Genomic DNA, 17,852 nt, shown 5'->3' with positions numbered 1-17,852 from the left:
ACGTCGGTACGCTCAACTTCAGCCGACACGTGTGCTAATCAAACACCTCATGTGGCGTGTTCTCGTGATATGTGTATCTGCCGTGATTACAGGATACAGTACATGGATTGGGATGATCTTTGCTGACCACTATCATAACAATCCAGCCATGGTGTGTTTCTGCCAGCTGCTCGTCTCCAACTCACAGGAGAGACACATGGCTGCAGACTCCACGTACAACAACCCACCATCTGGTATGTATATTTAAATTTCTGTTTGTTTGCTGCTCTGACAGAAGCAATCATCCACTAAATAAGAGGCTCCCGACAATGACCAAACTCAACAATATAGTTTTTTTCCTCACACAGTGACCTGTGGTGCTTCCTATGATTCACTTTTCAATCGTTCTCCTTTTTTTTAAGAAGTCCCTGTGAATAGCAGGGCCAGGAGATACTGGGCTTTGCTCTACACCTTACTGAGGAACCCTCATCTGATCTTGCTCAGGAAGCACAACCTCACCTCACCGGGAACCTTGCAGACGCCGTCAGCTCCTCGGTCAGACACAAGGGTGCAGGTTTGGGTCATGGCTGCACAAACGCAGAACCAACAAGCAACGACCTGGCAGACACTACCAGAGATCATAGTCACACAAGCAGAGGACTGTTAATCATGTTTCAAAATGGAATACTAAATGACTTCCATATCTTTACGTGATGTTGAGGGACTATGTTTGCATGGGGTTTTCAATGAGTCTGTTTCATGTGCTGCAATGTCACAATAATCTTGTACGTCAGTGGAATTTGTCACCAAATTCTACCTCAAATGCTTATTGAGTAAAACCATGTATCGCCCTGACAACAGTTTGGAAGAAGCATTTATCCTTATTCGGTAAATCAGTAGAGACTGGACTTCAGGAAACTGAGATCAGGCGCTCCTGCTATGTTCCACTCATCAGGTTGGTGTCAGGAATATACAGAAATTTTATTCAGAACCATTTACAGTGTTCAGACCTTCTCTGGCCATCACACATAGTTGAAGTAAATGCTTTTTTTGTGTGTGCACAGCACTCCCAATTACTTTTAACCAAGGGCCTCAATCATAGAATATTCACAAATTCATTCTTACACATGAAAGGCCTTTAAAATCCTCACGTTGGTCTTACAAACATATTTGTACCTATTGTAAGTATTTACAGCCCTCTGGGATTGACAGTGATAAGAGGTACACAATAGATGTCATTAGCAAAGATTAAAATAGCCGCCAGGCTTCGCTTTCTGTCTGTAAAGACAGGTTGAGGGATTCAAAGCACATTATTATTTCCCAGAGGGGCAAATTCTAATTCACACAGAGTGGTGAGGTAAAAACTATATGTAAAAATATTGATGTGAAGAAAAGAGACAATGGCATAAAACAGCAGGGTAGAAGAACAACAGTACAGACTATGAAGATACAAAAAAGAGATCCCGATAACGATGACAAGTAATGACACCAGTACAAACATAGTATACGTATACGCTCCACCAGAGCAAAAGTATAGCTGTAAATATTCATGTATTTGTGCATGAGTGATTTCATGAATGAGGCCAAGTTGACCAGTTGGTGAAAAAAAGAGATTGGTTTTCATTTGTAACATGTAGGGGTCTGACTAACTCCTGGTCCTGAATGAAGTTTATTTCTTTTGAAACACCACAACTGGATTTTTGTTGTTGTTGTTCAATCTAATCATTCTGGATTTTCCCCCCTAGAATTTTATTACAATACTCATCTGTTCCTTTTTGCTGTTCAGGGGTTTTGTGTAACTGTTCAAGTCATATAAATACATCTATGATAAGAACCATATCTGCTGTATATTCATTGTGGTCTTGTAGTAAGATGTGATCTGCATGCAAGCGAGGGGAACAGGACAAGTTCAAGGAAAATCTATGTACAGGTATGGCTTTAGAGCTCGAATGAATGCAATAAAACCACAACGGAAAAAGTGCGTTGGTGTGAGGCTAATTCCGCTTTTGTCTTACCTTTGAAACAAGACAAATTAGGCTAAATTGAAGACTAAATTCTCTGTGGCCTGTTTTTCCTCGCGCATGCAATAATTAGCACAGTTGTTCGTTACTCCTGCTGCGTTTAAGCAAGTCAGGAAAAATTGGCACATCCAAGCAAAATATGGTATTTCCGCCTGTCAGCGACAAACACGCGATTTTCCGTGGGTTATTCCGTATCAAATTATTGGCCATGTGACGTTTGAACGTGATGCGTTTTAGGCGATGTTACTCAGATATTGTGACTAATAAATTCCACATAATATTCGTGCTCAATTTTCATGGTGAAAGGTAAGAATCATCTGTGAACGACCGAACGTTTACGGGCGAGAACGCGTCTGATGGTGTGAAAGTGGAGAGAAGAGACACGCAACGGTTTGTCTGACATCCAGGTGGCAATTTCGGGTAAGTTAGCCGTGAAATTACTGTGACCTTTTACAAAGTGTTATTATGAAACTACCTAATGACTATAATTACCAAACGACTGGCAGTACATACTATGTGCTTTTCAACTATCGTATTCTGAAAGTTAGCCGTTAGCAAGCGCTTATTTGACTGTCCCCTCCCAGCACAGTCATCGATCAGACGTCCATTATCGGACAAGAAAGATATTTAAAAAAATATTTCAAAAATGTCATGCTTTGTAGTGTTTGTTAAGTTTGTAGACATACTCACACAGACTTAACTACATGTATTTTATTCCAGAAATTTGAGGGTAAAATTGAAGTGAGTAGGATGTCATGGAGGTACAAAGATTTGCGAATCAACCCCACGCTGACAAACAAAAACAGCAGCTAACTGGTGTTTTGAAACAAGAAACGCTTTTCTTGTTCTTCTGCTAGTATATCATTTCCTGTTTGTTTGTTTGTTTGTTTGTTTGTTTGTTTTTTAAACATCAGAATGAAAATAAGTCCAGTTTTGGTTCGTGTAATTCAATTCATGACATGTTTGGGAGAATAAACCTACAAGAACTAAGAAAACTTTGTAAATACAAACATGACTTTTACCGACATGCATGTGACAAACTCTTGGTTAATATTGATTCACTTAAACACGTATTTATGTTCCAAACTGTGCAGGTTGTCATTCATTTTTAGGCAAATATACTTTGGTCATTTTTGACATGGATTTCTAGATTTGTTTTTCATGTGTAAACTAGGACATGGCCGATAGGGTTTTTTTTTTAGCCTGATACAGATCTTACTGCAGAAAAATCTTCCAATACTGATATGGGCAACCAATATAGTGATTTTTCTTTCTTTTTTTTTGCTGGTTTAAAAATAGAACCTTTCTGTGTTTATTTTACACCAGTGTTGTACGAACATGACTATGTAAAGGTGCTCCGAAGGATAATCTCTTAAACAAAAACTTGCTCTATTAAAACATATTTAACACTGTCATATAGGACCGTTTGAATAGATGCCAAGATAAGATGGTAAACTAAACTAGGCACTTTTTAGTGGACGCACTTCGTTACACCATTTTTAAATCACCATGGACATTGCTTTCTGTGTTTTTATGTGGTGTTAAAAAAAAATGTTTTTAACATCAGTGCATGTTGGAAAACATGCGAATACGATATCTGTGATAGGCCAGTAACAGCTGTTATATCTGCCGACTGATATATTGAGTTAGAGTGAGAATCCATGGATTAAAGTCTTTGGTAAATGTTTTGGTAATGGTGTAAAGTCAGTTCTGTGGATGAAATCACATCTACCGGTGCGATTCGCTCACCAATGACGATTATTGCTGCGATGTTTTGTTCCTAGAGCACATCCACCAGGATGTCTGACAGGGAGTCCATCAAAAAAATGCTGCGGTCTGTCCTCCAGTCCAGCAAGTCTGGTGTGAGTATAAACTGCCTTCAGGCAGAGTACCGCTCCCTATGTGGAGAGAACATCCCCCTGAAGAAGCTGGGCTTCTCAAATTTGGAGGACTACCTCCAGAGCATCCCATCTGTGGTCCGCCTGGAGCAGCGCATGGGTGAGGTGAGGGCCGGTTTGAGCTCACACCAAAGTTTCCAGCTGTAGTGTCAAGTAGCATTTTACTGAATTGGTAAGATACAGGTAACTGCTGTTAGCTTAGTGGCAATGAATGCTAGCAGTGAAAGAGTAGAGAATGTTGTCATCAAATATTCATTTATCCAAAAGGAATGTAGTTCCAGGTATGTACCTGGACACAACATCTTGTATTACAACAGTTTTTGTCAACAGTGAATGATAAACATGACTCTAAAGCCCCTTTCACACTGCACCAAAAACACGGGTCAACGCAGGTTTTTGGGCACTCTGAAAGGGTCGACTCTGCATTTCGACCCACATTGACTGACCCTTCAAGCGACCCGGGTGTTTAGCGGCTCTGCTCAGCTCCCCTGCAGTGAGAAAGAGGCAACCCGTGTCATCTTAAGATTTCACACGACCTTCTTGTCGCATCCTGATTTTGTCACTGTGCCACCTGTCAGGCTTCACCTGTAGCTTCTTCGGCTCCCTTCCAGACGAGCCAAAAACTCCATCCTCCTTCGCTGCATTAGTGCTTGGACATATTCCAATCTGCGCCGAGTTTGTATTTGCAAAAGAGACAACATTGCAATGCATGGAACGACAACGCTAACGTTCGACTCGGTGACGTCCACGTTGACGTTTGTTTACCTCTCAGTATTTCGGCGCACGTTTATGTGTAATGATGACATTGTCAGCGCGATGACGTGCGAGAGAGAAAAACACAGGAACGCAGCCCTCACAGTGGAAGTTCAGACCCGGGTCTTCTGGAAGCTTGAATGCGCCCTAAAGCCGAGCAAACACGGGTCCAAAAACCCACGTTGACATGTGTTTTTCAGTGTGAAAAGGGTATAATTCTTTTGATGAAGGCAGGCAGCTGGTTGTCTGGAGCTCCTTAAATTACACAGAGGAGAGAAAAGAATCTATCCATTTGTCTGGTACTAATAATGATGAACTAACCAGAAAGTCAGCAGGTACATTTAAGGGATTTGCAATGTTCTGTGTGCCCAGCATGATTCATTTCTAAGGGTCGAAGGGATTCTTGTCAAAGGTATAAGGGACCTGACTGTGACAATTACATAAACAATTTCTTATCTCTCACTAAAACTTTTATTGGCTCAGTTCTTCTCTCTGATTAATATGATGGTGCTTGAATGTGTATGGTATCTCGTTTGGTTCACTTATGAAACTTTAAAAACAGTAAACCTGCTTTAGTTCCCATTGCTTTATGATGCCTACAACTTGAAGTTGACTGCATGAGATGCAATGCCTGTTTTTAATAGTCTAGGTGATCTGTTTGTCATTGCTACTTTCGGAGATGCTTATACAAACTTAAGCTCCTCAGTGTACATTTTTAATTCAAGGTAAGTGCCTACAAAGAAATTATTTGTTATTGTAACTCTTTGTGGTACAAAAAAGTGTTCAGGCCGCTAGATGGCAATGGTAACGTTGATTCCTTCCCTCTTGTAGCTGAAATGCTTTGCTGCAGTGTGTCAAGAGACGGCTCACATTGCCGAGCTGGTGGCTAAGCAGAAGAGTCCCAAGAAATCTGGTCGCTCCCAGGTCATCAATTGCAGGATGAGGTTTAAACCTTCCAACTCTTACATGCTCAATGGTAGGATGCACCACCAATCACCATCAAACTACAATGCAAAATGGCGTGAATATGAATGGCTCAAACATACATAAGAGAAGACCAGTGCCAAATCAGAGGGGTATGTGACAGAACCTTTTCTCACGTCTTGTCTCTGTTTTAGTGAGACCAAGGTCCTCCCTGCGCCAGCCTTCAGCCTCTGGTGCCTCAACCTGGTCAGCAAACCGCTCTCGCTCCCATGGAGGCCACAGAGGCTTCAGCGCCTCTGGAGACTATAGGTAGATGTTAGTTTTCATCTTGACAATATAATGAAAAAAAAAACAAAACAGTAGTTATGCCCTACAGAACCCCCCATAACAGAAACACCCCAGTCTTCCTTTTCAACTGTGAACAGGTTAATTATATCATGAACTTGTAATTGCTCTCTAAGTTTCTGTGATTCATGTATTTAGGAGTCATATATTGAAAATATATTTCTGTCTGGAAGTGAATTGTGAAATCGTTTACCCCAAATATCAGAAATCAGGACCAAAGATTCAGCTCCATCACACCCATTGAACGCCGACAACCACCTGGTCCACAACCTGTGAAAGAGTGCCTCATCCCTGACAGGTGAGGATACACATGTATCCAGCTTCTTACAGCCTGTTGAAATCTATATTTTCCCTCAACTCCAAAAGCAAGTGTGTTTGGACCAGTACAAGCCCAAAATGTTTAGAAAATTCAGCAATGAAAAGCCTCTTCTCTTTTTTGTCACTTTGCAATGAGTCACAGTGTTGTGCAAAAATACAATATACTTGAAGTACTTCTGTGTTGCAGAACCAATACAAACTTGGCAAATAACCAGAGTTGGAAAGGTATGTAGCGCCTTCTTTTTCACACATGAATTGCAACCCTGAACTCGTATAATGAATGGAGGGGCGGGACCTTTCATGGACCAGCTCTGGGGTCTATATTCGGTGGAATGTCTTAGATCATATGTGTGTAGGGATGCCATCTGATAGGGAAAAGGACAGGTCATTTACATGAAGATCAGAGAGACAAGAATCAGAAAATCATCAGAACATTTAAAGTAAAGTTCTTGATGATTTAATTGTGAACTGGCAACGTTTGCTTTTTGCTGCATAACCCAACTCCTGCAGGCTCATTGGTGTAACTTGCTTGGCCTGATCCTACTTTATGCAGCTGCACGGTGAATAGATGGTTCCAGTACAAGTAAAGCACTGAATACAACTTAACTGATGCACTTGACAACTGATTACTGCTGCATGGCAGTACAGCCTGTATCTGAGTGCAGTTAATGTTTTGATTGGCAGCAGGTCTGGAGTCACACTCAGAGGTTGACTAACTCTGCTTTGTGCGTGAAGTGAAAATAGACCTTAATTCTCTTGACTCTCATCTTCGGATTCATCACTTTATTGTCAGGTGACGGCGAAAATGTGGTTCAACAGTGACATGCTGCCCTTTCTTGGCCTTCAGGCTGAATGGACATGTATATCCTAAAAACTGGAAGACAATACGCAATTAAAATGAGAAGAATAACAGAATTGTTTGCGATGTGTGTCTGGTTTAGGTAAAATAAAAGATAAATATAAGCCAAATAATCCTGTTGCAGGCTATTTACTGATAACATGTTTGCCTTTCTCAGAGACTGTCCCTCAACAAGTCTCCAGACCCACCACTTCTCAGGTACTGGAAACACTTCCTCTGATCACACTTTCTGCTTTATATTCTCAATTTACATTTCTCCTCTCAGTGTATTGTGATTGAATCTATTGTCAAGGGTAAATTCACAAAATTTATAGCCTTGCTATTTAGTACAGGCGGTTGACAAATGAAAGGAAATCATCATGGCCGCAATGGCAGCTTCAGTGTGGTTTGATTCTGCTGCCTCTGGAACTACTTAAAGGAGGAACCTCCAAAAAATATTCCCTCATCCGAATTCCAGATCTCCTGTATAATCAGATTTACCTCACGTTCACACTCAGTAAACCACTCCTCTGTTCTGGTTCCACACTGAGGCCTTTAACTTGTCATCAGTCTTTGTGTTGCAAATGTGCCGCTCGTCAGTCCGTAGTGGCATAGCAGGTGTTCTCCTGCAGCTGATAATGGTGACTTGGCCCTTAGTGCAATGTGCAGTATTTGAAAGTTGAACATAACTTTGCTTCACAGTGTGACATGATTTGACATCTGTTCATACAGCCGGACTGTTATGACCCAGAGCTGGAACAGAGGAGAATAAGTCAGCTTCTGGAGAAGTTCAGTTCTGGCCTGTGGATGTCCAAAGTATCAGAGGTTTATTGTCAAATGTTCAGTCAGAAGATCCACCCTCAAATACTCCTAGACATGGAGAAGTGGACACAAATTTGCATGGTGAGTGTATCGAGTCATTGAAAATGCCTTCCTCAACATAGTTTTATAGGCTGTCTTATAGTTCTTATATTTCCGTCTCTTTTGCCCATCCAACCTTTTCTAGGTGGAACAACTGTCCAGCTACAATAGAGCTGATCGCCTGATTTACCCTCCTCTGCTTTCTAAGCCAACTCCTCCTCCTAGAAAGACCTCCACCAATATCTGTCCAAAGTCACCCACCGAGTCAAGCACTATCAGCCCACCATTTTCATCACAGCCCTCAACACCCAAAAAACCTTCCTCCCCCGTGTACCCTGTTCCTAAAGCTAGGGTCTCCCTCCAAAAACCCCTGGATAAAACACCCACTGCTTTCCCTCCACAACCTGTTGCTATGCCTCGTAGCAAGCAGGAGACATCAGTCAATTTGGGCAGGCCTGCCCACAACCCTGCTCTTGCAGCCAGGCTTCCTCCTTGTGTCAGTCCTGAAGACCATGGCAGGAGTGATTGTAAAAATGGTAACCTGTCCACAACTACTGGGAACCAAAGCCAGAGCACTCATCCTTTAGCCCCTACTTGGACCTACCCGGCTAAAGCCAGCACTCCTGTGTCAGCTCCCTCAGTCCAACCTAGCTCTGACATTTTACCCTTTATGAATGTCACCTTACCCGCTACAGCTGATTCTTCTTCTCCGCAATCTTCTCAGACGAGTGGGCTAACCGAAGTGCGACAGAGACTAAAAGAGCTTCTGTCCAAGTACACTCATGGGCTGTGGGTCCATGCTTTACCCAAACTCTTTATAGATACATACAAGTCATCTATCCCCAACCATCTTCTGGAGAACTTAACTCCTCTCTTGGACATATGCACTGTTGAGTACCCAAATCCACATGACAAGAAGAAAGTAAGTGAGATCACACCACCTCCACATTAACATGGTCCTTAATACTAGTATGAAAGCACCATGGAATTTTTTTGTAACACTCAACAAGTATTTCTCCTTGCTGTTGTTAGGCCATCTTGTATAACTCCAGCAGAGTCAACATGGAAGCTACAGAGGTCCAGGACACCCAGAGGTGCAGGAACCACTCTCCTCCCTCTAGTGTTGAGATGGTGGGACCTGTGGTTCCTCCCCCTCTAGTTCTTCCATCGGAGCAGTTCCCTTCTGTGCTGGTTACTGATGCCGTTAGCAGTAACGCTGTTACAATACGGTATGATACTCTTGATTCATACAGGCATCGCTGTGTTTTAGAATGCCAGAGTAAGAAAAGGCTTCTTTACTGTTTTTATTTAATTTACGCTGATCCTGCACTGTATCTGCAAGGTAGCACGCATGACTAATCGTGAGAGAGGGGAGTCAAAGTCTGTAACATGCTGACTAATGACAACTTTACAATAATTTACATGTTACAGCTTAATTGAATATTTTCAGCTTTAATGCAGTCTACATAGTTGTTTTAATCTATAAAAGTTTAATTCCCATGTGGTGTGCAGAGCAGCAGAGAAATGAAATGAGAGCAGCAGCAGCAGCATCTCTTCTGTAATGCTTTGTGTTTGCTGAGTTGTTTCGTAAATGCAGGATTCTGGTTACAGCTTTTGAAGACTATACACAGAGTTTCAAGTTGAAACTACATTTTCACTCACTCACTGGTCAGGTATGTAGGTGATGACTACTCCAATGCCCAGGAGGCTATGGAGGACGCCATGCGCTCCTTCTATATCCTAAACTCCACCCACCATCATCTGTCCAAACCTGTCATTGGTCAGCTGGTAGCAGCTCGGGGGGAGGAAGAAAACGATCTGGCTAGAGCTCAGATCACTGAGGTCACAACCCCTGACATGGTCAAGGTAACGTATTGTTTGGTTGACTGCATGAGTGTGTGACTATTTGCTAAAAGGTTGGCTCCTGCGCAGAGATGTTTATAGGTGATCCAGAGACGACGTGTCTGACATCAGTGGCTGTTAGGAAGTGATGCTGGTGAGGAGGCAGAGCAGATGATTGATGAAAATAATCTGTGAGCTTTCAATTATGTAATCTCGGACAAATCCATAAACATACAAATATGATGAAACCAGTTCCAGCTACTGTAAAGTTTGATCGTAAGATTATAATTACATTTCGTAAGATTATAATTACATTTATTAAATTTGTACTTATTTGAAGTACTGAGTAACAACGGCACTGTTAAAAGTATGTGTGACTTAAGTATGACGCATTTTAAAGTGATCTGTTGAAAGGAGAACAGCGTTCCATTGCTGCCATCAGAGCTTGTGTTTTTTCATTTGACCAGATTTACTATGTGGACTATGGCTTAGCAGTGGAGATGCCTACAGCCAACCTCATGCACCTGCACCAGAACTTCCTCTCTCTGCCCTTCCAGGCTGCCAATGTCAAGCTTGCAGGTGCACACAAATTTAGTTTCTACTCATCTCATGTCTGTGGTAGTCCACAAATTCCAGCAGCAAAAATGGAGAGAAGTATCTTTGACATCAAGAGTTCTGGGGTAACTAATAGTTCTGCTTCTTTCGCCCTGTACTGCGCTCCTCCTCATCTTTCTCCTCCTCCCAGGACTAGAGGCATTCAGCTCCCACCCATTGGTGCTCTCCTCCTTGGACAAGTTGGCAGTTGGGAAGATCCTGCTGATGGAGACATTGGAACCCTGTCAACAGAATGAAATGCCGGATGTAGTGCTGTATGACACTTCGCAGGACGATGACGTCAACATCAACTCCTTATGTCTCAAGGCTCTACAGGATGAAACCATGAATAACCCTTTAACTGTACGTCAAACAGCATTTTTCTATGAGTTGTTTGTAACTAATTGTAAAGAGATGTATGAGACTAAGGAGAGCCTCCTGTTTTAAATTGATACGATTTTATTGTATAACAAAGAAAGGGGTCAACAGGTTTTCATCCCACCTCCACCAAGAACATGTGTGGACCCTTAAATGTCAGATTTTTGCATTTTAAGCTTGTTTTTATTCTCTATATTTAAGAAAAAGACCCTTGTCCATCAGCTAAAAACATCAACCTTTCCTTGTGGTCAATTCAATTTGATTTAGAATTTATTGGTCATTGTTGATCAAACACTGTTAAGATGCCTTGCACCAGGAGGTGGTACTGTTGCGCCAAGGTTTGTTAATTTGGTCTCTCTTCAACATTCTGTTGGTCTGCCAGGTCCCCAGCTGTAGAAAGGATCCCTCTGTTATGTAACGTTCATCTTTTTGTTGCCCGTAGGTGAACAGAACCTACCAGGACGTGTGTGTCACTAACGTTAGTGCAGATGGCATCGTTTACTGCCAGCTGCCCTGCAGAGGAACAGCAAGACTCGACAAGTTGCTGGAAGAAACCGAGGCCTTCTTCATCTCCCAGGTAGTGCTGTGCTTATAATCAAACAGTTTTGAGGTTGGTGCCACACTGTAATGTAAATAAATGCTGCTTTAGATACCTGAAGGAAAATGTCTCTCTATATGTGCCAGATGACATCAGAGTCCTTGGTTTCTAGACCCTTCAATGGCAAGTTCTGTCTGGCCCGCTGCAAAGGAAAGTGGTCCCGAGTGGAGGTAGGAGCATGTGTAAATGTGTGTTCATGCCGCAATTATCAGTGAAATACACCTTTGGGATTCACACTCTGATGATGTGTGTAACATTACGGTACATTTGTCTTAGTGTTAACCAACGTTCAGTCTTTCTCGACCATCAGAGGGTGAAATGGAAACTCTTTAGAAGCTAGTCATATGCAAACATTTTGCTGTAATGTACAATATTGATCCACAGCAGTAAGGGAATAACCTTCTATCTCAGTGTCGCTGACTTTTGTATGCTGTATTGTTTTCTGAGTTCTGAACAGCTGAATATCAGTTGTTGCCGTACTTTTCTTATTGGTGAGTTTCAGGTAATTTAACTTTGTTTTTCCTTCTTGGATTGCTGTTATTTTCAGATCACAAACCTACATGGAAACAGGGTGATTGAGGTCCTCTTCATGGATTTGGGTGTCCCAGCAACTGTAGAGGTGACTGAACTCCGAGAGATACCCCCTCTTTTAATCAAGGACTTCACCGTCATCCCGCCACAGGTCAGTTGTCTGTGTGAATCCACCATTTATCCCCAAACAATCCAAAGGAGTAAGTAACATCTTCTCATCTGTTTATTGTTTTGGAGCTTCTGTTTGTATGAGCAGCCACTTTGGGAGCTCCTTCATCTTGGTCCTGGCAATGTCTTTTGAAGGGTTTTAGCAAACAGGATGAGGAAGGCTTATACGGTCACCCATCCATCCATTTTCTATACAACTTATCCATAAAGGGTCTCGGGGGGGGGGGGGGGGGGGGGTTTGAGCCTCTCCCAGCTGACATTGGGTGAGAGACAGGGTTCACCCTGGACGGGTCGTCAGTCCATCTCAGGAGCATTGAGGGGCTCAGTATTTTGCTCAAGGATACTTGGACATGGTCACTGGGGGAAGAGAGGATTGAACCCGCGACCCTTTGGTTGCTAGACACCTCTGAGCCACGGTGCCCCCGCAGAAGGCTTATAAAAGATTAAAAATATATTAATGTGGTTGTTTTTAATCCCAGCTGCTAAAGTCAAATTACAACCAGGGGGGTACTGAGCTGACTGCACACTAGTGGAAACACTGGTGTTCATCTAGTGAAATTATATTAATATACATATTTGAAATTGTTAAACAAGAAAATCACAGTGTAAAAATGCAAATTCATACTTGGATCAAAGCGGAGGGGATACTGCATGATACTTCAGGGTGAAGAGTTGGCTGGTTTTATGTTTGAGTAGGTAGTATGTAGTAAACAAAACAATATAGTGGAGACAGTATAACAGGAGGTTGTACGTTACACTGCTAACTAGCAGCCGTACGGTCTGGATTTTTAAAAAAAAGTTAAAGAATGTAAATTTGTGTGTGAGGTGATTACTTGATAAAGTAGTTTAATATGTAAAAGCCATTTCAGTTATTGTGTGTTTTGCTTTCCTCAGGCGATCAGATGTCGTCTGGCTGACCTGACGGTTCCAGAGGGAGACTGGAGCCCAGAAGCTGTGCTGTGGGTGAAGGAGACTGTCTTGGCCTCTCACGACTGTAAAATGAAGGTAACCAACAAGTGTTCTATATGTTTTATTATTTTAAAAAGTACATTTGAAATATCCCAGGCAGTTCTGATGGCATCACTTTAAGATGTGTATGTCCACGTTCAGAGGAGCTTTGTTGATTATGGCTCTAATTACCGTTTCAGATAAATTGTTAATACCATGGGTGAAACTTAAATATAAGTTGTCATTAGTGGACTGCAGGATAAACCGGGGTTGTGTATCTTTTTTCACTGCCTTTTATTTTAGATCGCTAAGCTGGATAAGCACAAAGGGGACAGACTGGTCCATATGTACCTGTTCATTGAAACTGACAGTCAGGACCTGGACAAGAGCATCAACCATCAGCTGGCTCACTCACAGTTATGGCAGAAACTCTCAGCGCAGGACAACCATATCATCACCAATAATAACAGGAGTTTGGAAACAGGTACCACACACACCAGAGTCTGGAAGCTTCACCTATATATCCAAATCTATCTATTGTAGTGACACTCTCATCCAAAATGACATCATCCAAATGTACATGTATGAAAATGTGGCTGAACTGTATGCCATTTTTGGCATTCAGTTGTTGCTTACGTGCCTGATGTTTCTGATCCACAGACATAATTGCAATTGCTGGATCACTTATGCATTTGAGGAGGTTTGAAGGGTGGACTTGTTCCTTTCTGAGGATATTTTGGATTTAACTGTTTTTCTTTTCTTACAATCTTAGGCATCAGTGCTCCGACAGAGAGGGTTGCTGTGACGAGCCCAGTCATGAAGGACTCCAGTCAGACTCATCAGAGAGCAAATGGATCAGATACAACCTCCACGAGTGTGATGCCTCCGCTGATGGAGCTCCCGCTGGTGAGAGAATGTTCTCTTTGGCTCATTTGATATTTGCTGAAACTATTTTGCATTTTGGGCGGCGCGGTGGTGCAGTGGTCAGCACTGTCACCTCACAGCAGGAAGGTTCCAGGTTCAAGTCCTGGCTCCAGCACAGGATCTTTCTGTGTGGAGTCTGCATGTTCTCCCTGTTCCTGTGTGGGTTCTCTCTGGTACTCCAGCTTCCTCCCACAGTCCAAAGACATCAAGAGAGGACGAGGCTGATTGATACTCTAAATTGACTGTAGGTGTGACTGTGAGTGTGAATGGTTGTCTGTCTCTATGTGTTGGCCCTGTGATGGACTGGTGACCTGTCCAGGGTGAACCCCGCCTCTCACCTGAAAGCTGCTGGGATAGGCTCCAGCCCCCTGTGGCCGTTAAAGGATAAACAGAAGAAAATGGATGGATGGATTTTGCATTTCCTTTATCCTCCAGTTAATGCAGATGAATTAAGTCATTAAGATAACAAAGATCTCTGTCCTTGTATTCATCATAGAATGTCTCTAGGCATTTGGTTGTGGGGAAAAAAAACTCAGCGTCTTCATGAGCAGGCAGAACCAAATGTTCAACCAAGCTGTATCATAATACACCCTCTCCTCCTCTCTCTGTCAGCCGGGCCAGAACATGGACGTGTTTGTGCCGGTGGCCTGTCACCCTGGTTACTTTGTGCTGCAGCCGTGGCAGGACCTGCATAAGCTGGTGGTGCTGATGGGGGAGATGATGCTTTACTACAACCAGACACTGAGGACCACCACAGCCACTCACATCCAGAAAGGACACGTGTTTGCAGCTAAAATAGATAAAAGGTAGGTGATCATTGTGTTGCAGCTGATTCAGAGTGGCTGTAGAGCCAGAAAACCCATTAGAGCCTCCGTGATCCCTGAAAGCCAGATTAGCTACTTATGAACATCGCTCATTTGAAAATGGATCACGCTCAGTCTGATGGCTGATATTCACCTTTGCTCTTCATTAATGATCGACGTTAGATCTGTGTGTGATATTTATGGGCTTTTCCTAATGTTTTGGAAACAATACAAACACAATTATAGAAATTCTCTGTTAATTTGTGTCATTTCAGTCTGCAAAAAATGTAAATGTGTGAACTTCTTTTAATACCAGTAATATTAACATTGTTAGATATTGGCTATCAGTCAAATCAAGCGTCCTCCATGGTGAGGTTGACTTTATATTAGATTCAGATAAATATAGGATGTCCTGCACTGCGTTACAGGCTGTACATATCTTTGGGAATATGGAGGAAACTTCACTTTTTCTATCTTTTCAAATAAATGAATAAATTGTTGAACTAAGTTGCTGTTTCCTGGTGCGTGACACACTGTAGAATACGATGAGCATCCTAAATCTGTCTGGATCAGGTTTCAGCAGTGCCAGTGTCAGGTTCTCCAGTTGGAGTAACTCACATCTCTCATGTCTACCTAGTTGGCACCGTGTGCTGGTGAAGGGGACTCTGACCAATGGACTGGTTTCTGTGTACCAGCTGGACTACGGCAAACACGAGCTGGTCCGCAGTTCTGTCCTGCAGCCCTTGATTGAGGAGTTCAGACAGCTGCCGTTCCAGGCCATCACTGCACAGCTGGCTGGTGAGTGGTACTGAACGTCACACTCCGGAGGAGCAGGACTCTCGTGTCCAAGCTAGTTTTATCAGGCAATGAAAGAATGGATGGACTTTATGAACAGAGATAGCCGAATGTACTCAAAGTATTTTAACTTTGTATGTATCCTGCCACGGCTCCAACATAGTAAAATTACTGGGAATACTTCAGAGGTAGCACTCATGATTTACACTTATAAAACATTTAGCTCCGTTCCAGAATATCCCTGTCTTGCAACTGTTCACATGTAATGGTGATGCTGGTAATGGCTGGCCAGGATGTTGTAGTTACCCCAGCATTATGTTACCAGGTCTTTTTTTTTTCAGTGCAGATTTATCAGGGGGGAAAAAAGACTTTCTTGTTTCTTTTCCTGTGTCTGTCGTGCAGGGGTGGCCCAGCAGCAGTGGTCAGAGGAGGCCTCTGTGTTATTCAGGAACAACGTGGAGGGCCAGGCTCTTGTAGCCCAGGTGGAAAGTGTGCAGGAGGTGTCAGAAGTCAAGGGTGAACTTGGAGAGCGCAGGTTGACAGTTTTCCTGGTGGACACTAGATCAGAGGACAGAGACCTCTGGATTCACAGCATCATGGCTGACATTGTGACTGAGCTGTCTTTTGCTGCCAGGAACGACTTGTTGAGAAATCCGCCAGCAGACGGACTGTAGCCTCCCCTCACCCTTCAAAATGTGTTTGTTTTCCAGTTCTTTCCCTGTCCTCAGTTCATTATCAGCTTTCTTGGTTGTTCTCTTTTAAAGACTTAAAAGAAGTCCTCTTAATTTTCAGGGAGAAAACAAGACACACTATCATGTTTCGCTCTGAGCAACCCGTTTGAAACACACACTTTATGCTCTTTTTCAGGTTAAGTCAGCTGTGTGTTGCATGTCTTTGTTTTTGTTCTTCCCGTGATTGACTATTTCTTCATCGAAGTTCGTTTCCTATGTGACATGCATGCAGTGGTGTGATTTATTTTCAATTCTTGCACATGTACATATCTAAAGAAATTAGTTTGATATTAATCCAATTGAAATGACTTTACTTTTTTCATCTGTAAATAGTTAAAGCTTCACTGATGGGACTACCCTGTTCATATTTTCTTGACTAAACAAACTTGTAATATTTCCAGAGTTGTTTCAGCCTGGTTAGCTGTTCATGAGGACTTGCTCTCTGAAAATACACGGCAAGATGAGGGCGTTCACTGTTGACCGTTATCCCTTACACTTGTTCACTTCAAAGGTTTTTAGGAGTCGGGAGGAGGAGGGTAGTGATGGCATTGGAGCAACAAGGTAAGGTTCTGTCGGCTTCAGTGTGAGTTCGATCTGGTCTGAAAGGTCAAATAAGATGGAAAAAGGCCGCTTGATGATGACGGAAGTCCAAGGTTGAATATGACACGAGATGTAAAGACGTGGGGAAAGCTGGTGGCGCAACGTGTCGCCCCGGAGCTGAGAAGTCACGAGAGGAAAAAGGATTAAAGGAAAACTGAGTGAGGGTCACATTTTTGGGGGCATGAAGTCTCCCTAAGTGCTTCTATAACCTGTTGGTTTAGACTCACACTGAGAATGTTTACATCCTCTGGGACCGTCCTTGACTCACCGCTAAAGTTGGATGATGCAAATCTCATCACACCATCCAAACTTCAGCTCTGCCTCTCAAAGAAAGTGAAACATGATGAATATAACTGGCGAAATCTACTTGTATTCTACTAATCATGGATCCATTCTTTTTTTCTTTTTGCAAAAATTTGCCTTAAAATCTGGCAGTTTAAGCCTTCGTAGCCTCTGTGGAAGAGAGAAAGGGTGTTACTGCATTAGTGGTGGGCGGATCGATATTTGAGGATCTTTTTAAGATATTTTAGGTTTATCGATTCATTAGTAAAATATATTGATTCAAAAAAATAAACCCTGTTGCTGCATCATTTGCTAACTCTTAAAGTACTTGTGTCGTTTCCATGTGTCTGGCCGTTTTGAGTTGACCTTCATCCCATGACTGAGGGAAGAGGAGCCAAGGTTTGTCCTGCCGTCTGGAAGCTGAAATAGTTTTAACATGGAGAAGTGACATCTCCAGCCCTCTTCTATCTAAAAACAATGCGAAGAATATTTGTGAATGTGCAAACATGCACTTGTTTCATGTTGTTGGTCATTTAACTCATGTTGAAATTATTCACTTTCATTCATGAATTATAGCAGTTACTTATTTTACGGTTTTACTTTAATGTCACTGTTAATGGCAATGTCTATTTTGTGATTTGTAATGTGTGTGTATCCTTTACCCCGGTAGTTATTTTGTTTCTGTCGTCAAAATTGTAACAAAAAATGTCGGTATCAGGAG

At 42.4% G+C, this 17,852-nt stretch overlaps 1 protein-coding gene across 1 annotated transcript; it reads left to right on the top strand.

The window, feature by feature from the left end:
- Positions 1-1,890: 1,890 nt before the first annotated feature.
- Positions 1,891-17,439, top strand: tdrd7a (tudor domain containing 7 a). The gene is made up of 23 exons (XM_086211066.1): positions 1,891-1,909; positions 2,307-2,420; positions 3,785-4,003; positions 5,483-5,627; positions 5,770-5,884; positions 6,126-6,218; positions 6,426-6,463; positions 7,255-7,295; positions 7,809-7,979; positions 8,083-8,859; positions 8,970-9,166; positions 9,611-9,803; positions 10,247-10,358; positions 10,525-10,736; positions 11,194-11,328; positions 11,436-11,519; positions 11,897-12,031; positions 12,943-13,053; positions 13,300-13,480; positions 13,769-13,902; positions 14,533-14,726; positions 15,361-15,521; positions 15,921-17,439. Exons 3-23 carry the CDS (start codon positions 3,800-3,802, stop codon positions 16,190-16,192), a joined length of 3,705 nt encoding a protein of 1,234 aa, XP_086067192.1. The 5' UTR covers positions 1,891-1,909; positions 2,307-2,420; positions 3,785-3,799; the 3' UTR covers positions 16,193-17,439.
- The last annotated feature ends 413 nt before the right edge of the window (positions 17,440-17,852 follow it).

The sequence above is a fragment of the Aulostomus chinensis genome, chromosome 8 (genome assembly GCF_037954235.1).
Source record: "Aulostomus chinensis isolate RoL2024-O1b breed Wild chromosome 8, RoL_Achi_v1.0, whole genome shotgun sequence".
NCBI lineage: Eukaryota > Metazoa > Chordata > Actinopteri > Syngnathiformes > Aulostomidae > Aulostomus > Aulostomus chinensis.
This window is presented reverse-complemented; position numbering and strand designations above follow the sequence as displayed.